Source organism: Penaeus vannamei, chromosome 32 (assembly GCF_042767895.1).
Source record: "Penaeus vannamei isolate JL-2024 chromosome 32, ASM4276789v1, whole genome shotgun sequence".
NCBI lineage: Eukaryota > Metazoa > Arthropoda > Malacostraca > Decapoda > Penaeidae > Penaeus > Penaeus vannamei.
The window spans coordinates 20,761,415-20,773,914 of NC_091580.1; the positions used below are offsets into that span (position 1 = coordinate 20,761,415).

The window sequence follows — 12,500 nt, forward strand, 5'->3', positions numbered from 1 at the left end:
GATACAAAGATGAAATGTAACAATGAGCGATAAAAAAAGAAAACAAATAGAACAGAATTAACAAAAAGATAATGATGATGCATTGAAAATACTAGCGTTTACGTTGATAGTTTATATTGATCCTAATAACAAGAGAATTATTATAACAGTGATAAAAATAACGATAATCCTTATAATCATAATAATGATGATGATAACGATGATGATGATGATGATGATAAAAAATGACAACATTAATAATTAAAAATTGATGCTCCTAAGACGTCTATAATGACAACATAAATACTAACTGAAATGATAATGATAACAAGAACAACACATGATAGTAATAAATAAAAATAAAAAAGTAACGGGGTTTATAATAGCATTAATAATAACTGTAATAACGATAGCGATAATCACAACGCTAATAATACTAATGAAATATTGTGTAAATTGCCTTTATAATGAACAGATACGAGAACAATATAAATATGGTAAAACTACTAACCATAATGATGATTATAATAATAGTGATAATGCCGATGACACCAATAATTTAACAATAGCAGTAATAATTATAATGATAATGATAATTAGGATAATAATAACATTAGTAAGAGTGAAAATGATGTTTATGATTCATAATGATAATGATGATCATGGTAATAATATTGATAACATCAATAATAATACTAATAAAAATAATAATGATAATTGTAATGATGATGATGATGATGATGATAATGATGGTAACAATAATAATAATAGTAATAATAATGATAATAACAATGATAGTAATAATAATAAAAAAACAATAATAACAATGATAATAATAATAGTAATAGTAATAATGATAGTAATAATAATGATAATGATAATAATGATAATGATAATAATAACAGCAGTGATGATGATGGTGAGATCGATAATAAAAAATAATGATAAAATTAAGAAAATAATTAACAGTAATATTAACAAACACAAAATTTATATTGCAAATATTGTTATTAATGATAACATCAACAACAATAATAATAGTAATGACAGTAACAACAAAAATAATAATGATAATAATAATAACGATTATAATAATTCTAATGATCATCACTGTCATCATCAGAACCAACATTATCACTGATCACCATTATCATAATTGCATCAACACACAAACGGAATTTTAATCTTGACCATTTCTAAATCAACACTAACAATAACAACAACAACATTTAACAAACAAACAAAAAAGTTGCAGGAAATTTACACAATAAAAGAAACGAGAAAATTAAAAACAATACATCTGGAACATCAACAAACCAACGAAAGCAGATGCAAAAACACTGACAACATATATTATGCTAAAACAACACAATACTTTGTTTGTCATGACCTTCCCATGCTTAACAACCTGCCTACGTATCACTATAACTGTTTTCTAATCGTACTCTTACATATGCATAGTGACCTTTTGTAATAAACACTTTATTTGTATTATCTATACCACTATCTATATCTATATATATCTGCCGTTTCTGTTTATACCCCGTTCTATATCAATTTCTCTCTATATTCTGCGCCCATGCTGGTTTCCATTCTAACTATAGTGCTGCTATGACGTCATAAGATTTAGAAAATTCTATTGAAAAAAATCTTATGCTCTACACTCAAGGCACCTAATCCTAAACACTAAAAAAAAGTATATCTGGGTAGACTGTATCAACCGTTGCCTACTACATCGAGGGGCCCAAGCCTATGTACCCGCTCAGACGTGACCAAAACCCAGGGTCATCGTACCTTTATCCTTTCCCGCCCAATCCTCTGTGTCCCCGTACCCTAATACCCAGCCATTCACGCTCCACATGCTGCCCCTCCCCAAAGCAGAAAATGAAAGTGAAATTAAAAGATCGATTCGAACAGTATTCGTTCTACGAAAAAAGACCAAAGAGACGCAACATTCCCAGACATGCACGTCTCCAAGCCCATACAAGCAGCATTGCCTTCCACGGCAGAATAGCACGCAAGCACATGGCATCCAACAGTTGCCTACACACACTTGGCCACAGCAAGGCACACCGCAGCCAGCAAACCTCAGGTCTTACTGTACGAACGTCCCAGGCTGCTACAAAAAAACAAAACAAAAACAAAAAAGGAAATCTGTCTACACCTCACAGCCATAGTCACATGCGGGGAAGAATTTGTCCACAGATGATACCGACAATTTATCCATGAAAGAAACACCTACTTTCAAAGAAGGAATTTTGAGGATATTGCCTTTCAAGATTATAAATTCTTATAGACGAGTGTTTGTTTGGGACATTTCGTTGGGTAATTCTCCTTGCCAATGAGGAATAAAGTGTTTGGAATTTTCCAGAAAAAAGTGTTATCCAAAAACAGTGGAATGTTTACGGACGCACTTTTATCAAAATCTACAGTAGAAAAAATAGTGTAGGAACAAAACATTAGAGAATTATTAGAAAGGGTCTTTGTGTTAAAAGTACAAATATCAAGCCCTGTACAGAAAAGCAGAGGGGGTTACCAACGAGTCAAAAACGGTGTGGCTAAGGCTCTAATCAACCAGTGATATACGCGGGGTCAAAAAAAGAAAAGAAAAAAATCTTCTTGAGGGTAGAATAATCTACTTCAACTTTCTACGACCAACGGGGAGGGGGGTTGATAGTGGGGAGGGGGGGGGGTGCAACTCTACTCATTCAAAAGGGATTTCGAAAGATGCAAAATCAGGGATCTCGGAAATCATTAAAGTATTGATAGTTGCTAGGGAAACAGAGACATAATTACTTACTTAATCAAAGTGGGAGAAAGAGAGAGAGGAAAAAAACAACGAAAAACATAGGGAAGGAAACAAATCTAAACACTTTTTCTAAACACATTATTTGTTCTGATTTTATTTTGTTACTAACACTGACTGGCTATAGCGTGACGATCTAGAACAGACAAGCATTAATGCCTTTAGCATAATAGTTTGATATTATTTTACCTGATTTGCCTCCTGTGAGTTTTGTGAAGAAAAGGGGAAAAATATATTTTCATCATTGCACTGTTTCCCTAAATTCTCATTGTGAAAAAAAGTTAATGGTTCTAGAAACGTAATTACCAAAAAATGAGAAAGACAGAGAGAAAGAGATTGTTAATAAAGGGAAAAAAACTCAAATATGTCGGACTGTCCTGGAAATCCAAAACTTTTCTAATTTGAACTAACCAAAAAATATATATATATATAATATCTGCAAGCGAGAGTCACTATAAGAAGATTAACCATCACATGACTTTGAAAAAAAGGAAACCAACTGATAGATGTATATATATTGTTAAGCAAATTTCGAAAACAAATTTAATTCAAACCTGGACATTTAGATATCTATAGGGATAAACAGGAAGCTTTATATAGAAGCGGATGCCTGGTCCATTCATTCATAAAAAAATAATGAAAAAATAAATATATCATGAAGAAAATATATAAAAAAATGCAGAGATTAATCATAAAATACATATTATTCTCTCGAAATCCCACTTGTAACTGCGATAATACACAGACAACCCTAAGTGAGAATGATACGAAAACAACTTATAACTTATCCCTTATAATCTAATGACCGAAGCACACATTAGGGTGAAATTGGTGATTAGTGATATCCCTTAAACTAGAGTGAAGGGTGAAAGAGGGTGATTTTTTTTTTCTTTTTTTTTTTGATCAAAGCGTTTGCAAGACTGAGACCTGAAGAAAAATCATTGTAATGATTCGGAAGGAGCAATCAATCTGTTGTAATTATCATTATTGTAATCATTATTGTTATTATTATTGTTATTATCATTATTGTAATAATTAATGTTATTATCATTATTGTAATCATTATTGTTATTATCATTATTGAAATCATTATTGTTATTATCATTATTGTAATCATTATTGTTATTATCATTATTGTAATTATTGTTATTATCATTATTATTATCATTGTTGTAATTATTATTATTATCATTATTGATCATCTTTATTACACGGTATTATCATGATCTTTACGAATATCATTATCACTTTATAATCACTATTATTAGTTATTATCATTATTATTATTGTCATCATTATTACTATCATTACTATTATTGTCATTATCATTATTACTATCATTATCATTATCCTATTATTATCACCATAATGAATATGAAAATAATAATGATATCGATAATAATAACGATGATGATGATAACAATAATGTTAATGATAATAATAATAGTATTAACAATGCTGATAATAATTATTATTATTATCATTGTCACTACTGTTATTACTATCGCCATCATCATGATCGTTATCATTACCATTACCATTATCATTAACATTATTATTGTTAATGTTATTACTACTGTTATTGTTATTATTATAATAATAATAATAATAATTATTATTATTATTACTTTTATCATTTGTATTATTATTATCCTTATCATCATCATCATTATTATTATTATTACTGTTATTATCATTATTAATATTATTATTATCATTAATATCATCATTATTATGATTATCAGTATTATCATTAGCATCATTATCATTATCATCGCGCTCTTATTATCATTATTACTATTACTATCAGTTATCATTATTGTTATCATTTTCATTATCATTATTTTCATTATTATTATTATTAATACGATTAGTGGCATTATCAATATCATTAGTATCATTATTATCATAATTGTTATTAGCATTTAATGTTAAAATAATAATAATAATAATAATAATAATAATAATAATAATAATAATAATAATAATAATAATAATAATAATAATAATAATGATAATGATAATGATAATATTAATAACAACAGAATGATAACAATAATGAAAATAATAATAATAATAATGATCATGATAATAATAGCAATAATATATTTTTTTTATTATCATTGCTATTATAATGCTAATGATAACAAAGTACTAATAGCAATGGTAATGATGATGATATTATTGAAAATGATAATCATGTTGATAATATAAATAATAATAACAATAATGATGATCATGAAAAAAGTAAACAGTGAGAAGTACAGTAATTTTTATCATTATCATTATTCTTGTTGTTTTTATTATTGATATAAATTCATTGTTATCATCATTATCGTTTCCATCCTCCTCCTCCTCCTCCTCACTTTTATCATTTGTCAACATTATCATCATTATCCATAATATCTCATTTTCATCATTATCAATATTCTATATTTACATTTCCTTCCGAATCATACAATGAAATCTATTTTCATTTAACACATTACGATTTATTAAAAATATGTTCACGCAAATTAGCTTAAAGTGACTGAGCGTGATAGTGTTAAGCGAAACAAGTGAAACGTTATACTAAATACAAATTCCGTTATATCAAGACTTAAATTTAGGTAATGATAGATCTTAAAAGAGGAATATGAGGGAGGGAATGAAGGAGAGAATGAGAGGGAGAGGGAGAGAGAGGTAGGAAATTCTGAAGTGGAGTGAAAGGGTTACTTCTAATTTGGTACTTAAAAAAGAAGTATAAAAAATATACATTTAATACTAATGACTACAATAAGAAAAAAAAAAAAAAGTGAGCACGTATATTTAATCGCTTCATGGAGATGTAAATACCCTTTATCTAACTATAGAATTATTATCTAACATACAACAAATCAACATTTAATAAAGTACCAACAATAATCCGCAAATCAGTTATCCTACAACGCAAACAAGAAATCAAAATAAGTGAAATTCATTACTTTGGATAATTTTCACGGCAAGGAAAACCAAAAAATCTGAAAAAGAAGTCGACAATGGAAATACCATTTGTAAATAACAAATATCAAACTGCAAATAGTTGATTCATTAATTACATAGGGTAATACTCGACTCCCCCCCACCCAACAAAAAAAAAAGATTTAAAAATGTATAAAAATTAACAGAATGGTTAACTCTACATGACAAACATAAAACCCCATATAACCGATAAATAGATAACTAATAATGTATACTTCGACTCCACCTGAAAATTTTCAAAACAACATCTCCACTAACTGAACCAAACCCAACCAAATCCTCCAAATACAGCTGATCGGCCCACGCAAAACAGCTGATCACCCGACCCAAAACAGCTGATCGCCCGACCCAAGACAGCTGACTGCCCCAACAACCCCGAGAGCCTTCCCCGTCAGGACCGAACTTGCCGACGGCGCAACTTACGAGGGCGGCGACGGCAGAGGCACCTGGTGGATCTTCCAGGTGGCAACGGACATGGAGTGCTCGTCGGCCGCATAACATCGCCATAGACACTGGATGAGCGTAGCGGCGGGCTGGCGTCGGCGGATCATGTGCTTCTGCCGCTGCTGCTGCTGCACCTTGAGGGCGAACCCCGAGCCGAGGATACCCTGTGGGGGAGAAAGGGAGAGGGGGAGGTCTCGGTGGGTGGGGTTTGTGGGTTGCTTTTTTCTGCTCTAGCGTTTTTTAAATTCTTTCTTTCTTTGTTTAGTACTCTTATTTTCTCATTCTCATTTCTCTCTCTCTCTCCCTCTCTCCACCCCCCACACATCCACACACACAGACACAAGCACTCCTATGAACACCCACACCCCCAAACCCCCACACCCACACCCACACCCACACCCACACCCACACACCCACAATCACTCCAACGAACACCCTCCCTTCCTTCCTTTCTTCCTTTCTCCCTTCCTTCCTTCCTTCCTTCCTTCCTTTCTTCCTTCCTTCCTTCCTTTCTTTCTTCCTTCCTTCCTTCCTTCCTTCCTTTCTTTCTTTCTTTCTTCCTTCCTTCCTCCAGCCGGGCGCAGCAGGACTCACCGCCGGCAGCGCGAAGAAGGAGATCCCCAAGAGAGCGCATCCGGAGGCGATCATCTTCCCGCCGTAGGTCATGGGCACGGCGTCTCCGTAGCCCACCGTGCATAGCGTGATCTGGCGGAGGAGGTGGTGGAAGAGGGGGAGGGGGGATGGTGGAGGAGGAAGTGAGGGTGGTAGAAGAGGGGGAGGGGGATGGTGGAGGGGGAGGAGGTGGGGGAGGGAGAGGGGGAGGAGGAAGGGGGAGGGGGAAGGGGAGGAGGGGTAGGTGGAGGTAGAAGAGGGAGAGGGGGAGGAGGAAGGGGGAAGGGAGAAGGGGAGGGGGAGGGGGGAAGGGGAGGTGGAGGTGGAGGTTGAAGAGGAGGAGGAGGAGGTAGAGGAGGTGGAGGAGGAGGTGGTGGAGTAGAAAGAATAGAATGGGTAGGAAGAGAGGGAAGGGGTGGAGGAGGGGGAAGAGGAGGTAGAGGGGGGGGAGGAAGAGGTGGATGTGGAAAAGCAGGAAAAGGGGAGGAAGAGGTAAAAGAGGTGGAAGTGGATGTAGAAGTGGAGGTGGTGGAGGAGAAAGAGGTATAGGAGGAGGAAGAGGAGCAGGAAGAGGTGGAGAAGAAGGAGCAGGAAGAGGTGGTGGCGGAGGAGGAGGAGGAGGAGGAGGAGGAGGAGGAGGAGGAGGAGGAGGAGGAGGAGGAGGAGGAGGAGGAGGAGGAGGAGGAGGAGGAGGAGGAGCAGCAGCAGCAGCAACAGCAGGAAGAGGTGGAGGAGTAGGAGGAGGAGAACGGGGTGGTATAATAAGCGGAAGTGGAAGTGGAGGTGGAGGTGGTGGAGGTGGTGGAGGTGTAGATGGAGGAGAAGGAAGAGGAAAGTAGATAAACGAAAGAAAAAAGACCATTAGAGAAAATATATTCATATATGCATATATCATACAATATACAGAACCCCCACAAATAATACCTCAAAGAAAAAACACAGAAAAGTCTAACCAGGGAAATCTAATGCTAAAAAAGAAGGAAACTTTAGAAAAGAAAAAAAGGCAGTACCATGGTGAAAAAAAACATAAAATAAACAAATAAAATAAAAAACACCTTATACATGACAAAAAAAAAAAAACAATAACACCAATTAAAAACACCATATACAAACAAAAAATAATATCAAATTACAAAAATAAGGGGGGGGGGAAACAAAACGAAACCCACGAAATTTGAAAACCGAAAAGCCCGCCAAAACAAAAGAGCAACGCCCTCGGACTTACCACCCCCCACCAGAGGGCGTCGGGGAAGGTCTTGAAGTTGTCGTTTATGTCCTTCTCCACCAGGTACACGAGAAACGACGAGAAGATGAGACCCAGAAAGCCTATGTAGACTGTGGTCAGCAGTTCCTGAAAATGAAGCGGGGATTTGGGGGTCAAGGATATTTTCTAATGTTTTTTTTTTTTTGGTTATGATGCGGATATTTTGTTATTGTTGTTGATGCTGCTGTTCTTTTTTTTGTTGTAACGATCATTGTTATAGTCATCGCCATGTTATGATATATCAATAGTGTCATGGTTATTGTCACCATTATTGAAAGTCTCCAACACAATCGTAATTATAAGCCTTAAATATAATCCTTATCACACTCATCAACTCTACATATCCATAAGAATCCATAAGAATCCAGTCTTACGAACGATAAAGCCAGCAGCAACAACGACAACAAAAACAATAACCAGAAACGTAACCTCCCGTTCGCGTAAGCATGAATCCGGAATCCGCATTTACCTGTCTGTGCGCGTAAACAACTGAGCCGAGGAGCTTCCACGTGCCTCCCCGCCGGTCCATCCTCACCATGCGAAGGATCTGGAAGAACCGCAGCCCGCGAACCGCAGACACGACCTGGCCGCCCGTGCCGTTGGCCAGCACGACCACCGACGCTACGATGGTCACCATGTCTGGAAAAAAAGGAAAATGCGGTTGGTTTGGTTGGGAGTTCAGGAAATTAGATTTTGTTACTGTGCTGCACGCGCGCGTGTGTTTAGTTACTCACAAACACACATGGATGAATGAATGCACTTATATATGAACACATGCATTTGCAAGTGGGTGTGTGGAGAAAATAGTTCTGTATTACACTGTTCAGTATACCCAACAACGCGCTCGCAATCCTCCTCCTAAGAAAGCAATTGGGGCACTAGATTCCTCTGCAATCAGGATTCTCTCCCTGCACCTTCACAATAAGCCATACTCTTGCATCAGCGCTTTACAACACTTGTCTGTATGGGATAAAGGGTGGAGCTGCCGTCCGAAGTCAAGGCTGGGCAACGCTGGGTAAGAGCAAAATAACCCAACTAGACTCTGCTGATGATATTGCCATCTTATTTGAATCTTAGGGGATCCCAGTGGCGACTCTCAATGCACCAGCAGCAAGCGAAATCAAGCTAGAGGGCTTTTGGACCAAGAGCAAGATCTAGATCTTTGAGGGTGTCTCAAATTAAACAACCGAGTCAGCACTTGTTATGTACTTTATAACTATTTCATCAGACCAGGAGGTTTACAGATGGACTGGCCTGGCGATGGGGGTCACACTCTCAAAAAGAGTATCTATGTCTACAAGGCCCTGATATTACAACTGCTGCTGTGTGGTAGTGAAATCTGTACCCTAGTCTTGCTTTAGTCTCTCCACTAGGCACCTTTCGCAATAGGCCCCAACGTCTGATCAGCTGGCAGGATTATGTCTCCCGCCAGCCGAGCTCGACTCCCCAAGGATGACCCAGCCCATCAGGATGTCTCCTACAGAGACAGTGCTGAGCGGGGGCAATAGAACGACCAAGAAAGTCGTGGCGTGACAAAGCGTTCAAAATGTGTGTGAACTACTAGAGGTGATGGCTTGCCAAGAGGGACCCTCGTAGCTGGAAACAAATACCTTTGACTTCTTGGTGAGTGATCCTCACATCATCATCATCATCAATATTATCATCGCCGCTATCATTATTGCCCTCAACACTATAATAATCATTATCGCTGTCAGTACCATCATCGAAAGGATGATAAAAACCACCATTATCTTTATCATTATTATTGTTATGATTATTACTGTTATAATCATAACATATCAGAATTCATATTCTTAGCCCTATCGTCCTCGCTGTCATCATCATCATCATCATAATTACCTCATGTATAACAGCACGAAAGATGCATGTATTAATTAAGTGCGAAATATTTTGGGTCCCTTCATTAATAAATTAATATTGCATTATCACACTAAAGCGATATTAAAGTTGAAGTGTTTCAGATATAATGATATGGGTGTTCCCGAAGCCAACAATGCCCTCTCTACTAACCTTTCTCTCTCTCTCTCTCTCTCTCTCTCTCTCTCTCTCTCTCTCTCTCTCTCTCTCTCTCTCTCTCTCTCCCACCCTCTCTCTCTCTCCCACCCTCTCTCTCTCTCTCTCCCCACCCTCTCTCTCTCTCTCTCTCCCACCCTCTCTCTCTCCCTCTCTCTCCCCACCCTCTCCCTCTCTCTCTCTCCCCCTTCCCCTCTCCCCCTCTCTCTCTCCCCACCCTCTCCCTCTCCCTACCCTCTCTCTCTCCCCACTCTCTCCCTCTCTCTCTCTCTCCACCCTCTATCTCTCTCTCTCTCCCCACCCTCTCTCTCTCTCTCTCCCCACCCTCTCTCTCTCTTGTCCGTCTTGTGCGTCGCTTCATTCCGTCTTTACCTCTCTGCCTGTCTGTCTTGTCTGTCTGTGCGTCGTTTCATTCCGTCTTTACCTCTCTGCCTGTCTACTTGTCTGTCTGTCTTGTCTGTCTGTGCGTCGCTTCATTCCGCCCGCACGAGCCAAATCCCCTGCTCTGTTTAGGCAGCGAGGACAAGCGTACCCTGGGTTCAAGTGACTCGGAGTGAGGTTAGGAAATACAGAGGTTATTACTTTATTGATGTTCGCTCTTATTGTTGATGTTTTGTAATTGAGATTTAATTTTTGTTGTTTTGTATATTTTGTGTGTGTGATTCGTATGTTTTAATGGTTGTAAGTTTTGCGTTTTTTTTCTATAAATTATCTATTTCTCTGGGTTTTTTTCCTGGTTAGTCTGTCTTTCTATCAGTCAATCTGTCTGCCTCTATATCTGTAAGCCTGTCTGTCTGTCTTTCTATCAGTCAGTCTGTTTGTCTCTTTCTCTGTCTGTCTGTCTGTCTCTCTGCAAGTCTGTCTGTCGGTCTTTCTATTAGTCAGTATGCACTATGTAGTGTTCCATGAATACCTTTGGTTTTGTATAATATCACTGATGTACGTCTTGGCTGTTATAACGTAGATATAACTTTTTTTTTCTTCCTGTTCCTTTCCCTCTTTTCTCCTCTCTGATTTATTCTCCTCTCCTCTTCTCCTTCCTACCCTATCTCCTTTCCCTTCTCCATCCTATTCCCTCAGTTTCCCTTTTCCTTTTTTCCCTTTTTCCACCTCCTTCTCCATCCCAGTACTCTTCTTCCTCCTCCTCCTCCTCGTCCTTTCATCTTTCCCCTCCTCCTCTTCCACGTCCTTCTCCCCTTCCCCCCCCCCCTTCAACCTCTGACCTATAGTGTATTTTGCATGTTGATTGTCTTGTTATGTCACAGCTAAACTTTTTTTTTTTTTTTTTTAACTTCTCGGGAGTGGTTTCCAGTGAGTGGATTCGCCAAAGGGATCGGGTGTGTGTTGAAAATGGGTTTATGGGGTTAATAATAACCATTTTCTTTGTGTGTAAGCGTTCTTGTAATTTTGAAATTGGTCCTTTTATTTATCTTTATTCATGTATTTCTTTACGCTTTACCGATTTCCAATTCTAATCTGGAAATCTAAAAGCAGCATTTTTGCAAATTCCCCCTATTTTTTTCTTTTTTTCGTACATGTCTTTACACTTTCACATTTCCAATTCTATTCTCGAACTTTAAAAGCGGTATTTTTACACATCAACTTTACACATAACTTAATTCTTGCTTGAGACTTTCACAGCAACCGGTGCTGACAGAGGTACTAACTTTTTCTCCATTACTTCCCTCTAATCTTTTGTTTTCTGTTACTTTCTCAGTGTATTCTCTCCTCTCTTCTCTCCGTGAGGGAAGAGAGGGGGGATGGAGAAACGACGGTAAAAGGGGAAGGGAGAGACGAAGAAGCAAGGTGAAAGAAGGTGGAAGGTGTATTCGAACAAGTAAAGGTATATTACTGTCTCTCTGTGGATTTCTTCATCTGTCTGTCTCACTCTCTCTCACTCTCTATCTATCTGTCCATCGATCTCTGCCCGTCTCTCTCTCTCTATCTATCGATCTCTGCCCGTCTCTCTCTCTCTCTATCTATCTATCGATCTCTGTCCGTCTCTCTCTCTCTCTCTCTCTCTCTGCCCCCCTCTCCCTTCCTCCCTCCCCCTCTTCTTACCCTTCCCTCCATCCCTCTCTCCCTCCCTCATTCCCCATCCTTCCCTCTAACCCCACACACACTATTATCCACCCAACCAAATATCCTTCCTCCGCCATTGTTTGCGCGACATCCTGCCTTACTGATCGGATTCCCGCGGCTTAAGAGGTCCTTTGGCGTTGATTCGCGAAAGAGCAAGTCACCCGCCTGGCAAGACACCGCAGAAGTAGTCGCTCGCATGTTGACCCGCGCGCGTTCACGGGTGCACTGGCGGGAGGCGGGGCTTATGACTGGTTTTATTGCTGTTATCGTTGTTGTTGT

General features: G+C 38.2%; 1 protein-coding gene across 7 annotated transcripts in view; it reads right to left on the minus strand.

Moving 5' to 3' along the window:
• The window catches only part of LOC113815970 (potassium voltage-gated channel subfamily KQT member 1), a 727,087-nt gene that overhangs the window by 43,838 nt on the left and 670,749 nt on the right, over positions 1-12,500 (minus strand). For all 7 annotated transcript variants that reach the window (XM_070144788.1, XM_070144786.1, XM_070144787.1 and 4 more), the window contains 4 exons: positions 8,575-8,744; positions 8,067-8,192; positions 6,824-6,934; positions 6,209-6,393 (listed from right to left, as the gene is read on the minus strand). In XM_070144788.1, the coding sequence (XP_070000889.1) occupies positions 6,209-6,393; positions 6,824-6,934; positions 8,067-8,192; positions 8,575-8,744 (592 nt within the window). The remainder of the gene's footprint in view (positions 1-6,208; positions 6,394-6,823; positions 6,935-8,066; positions 8,193-8,574; positions 8,745-12,500) is intronic.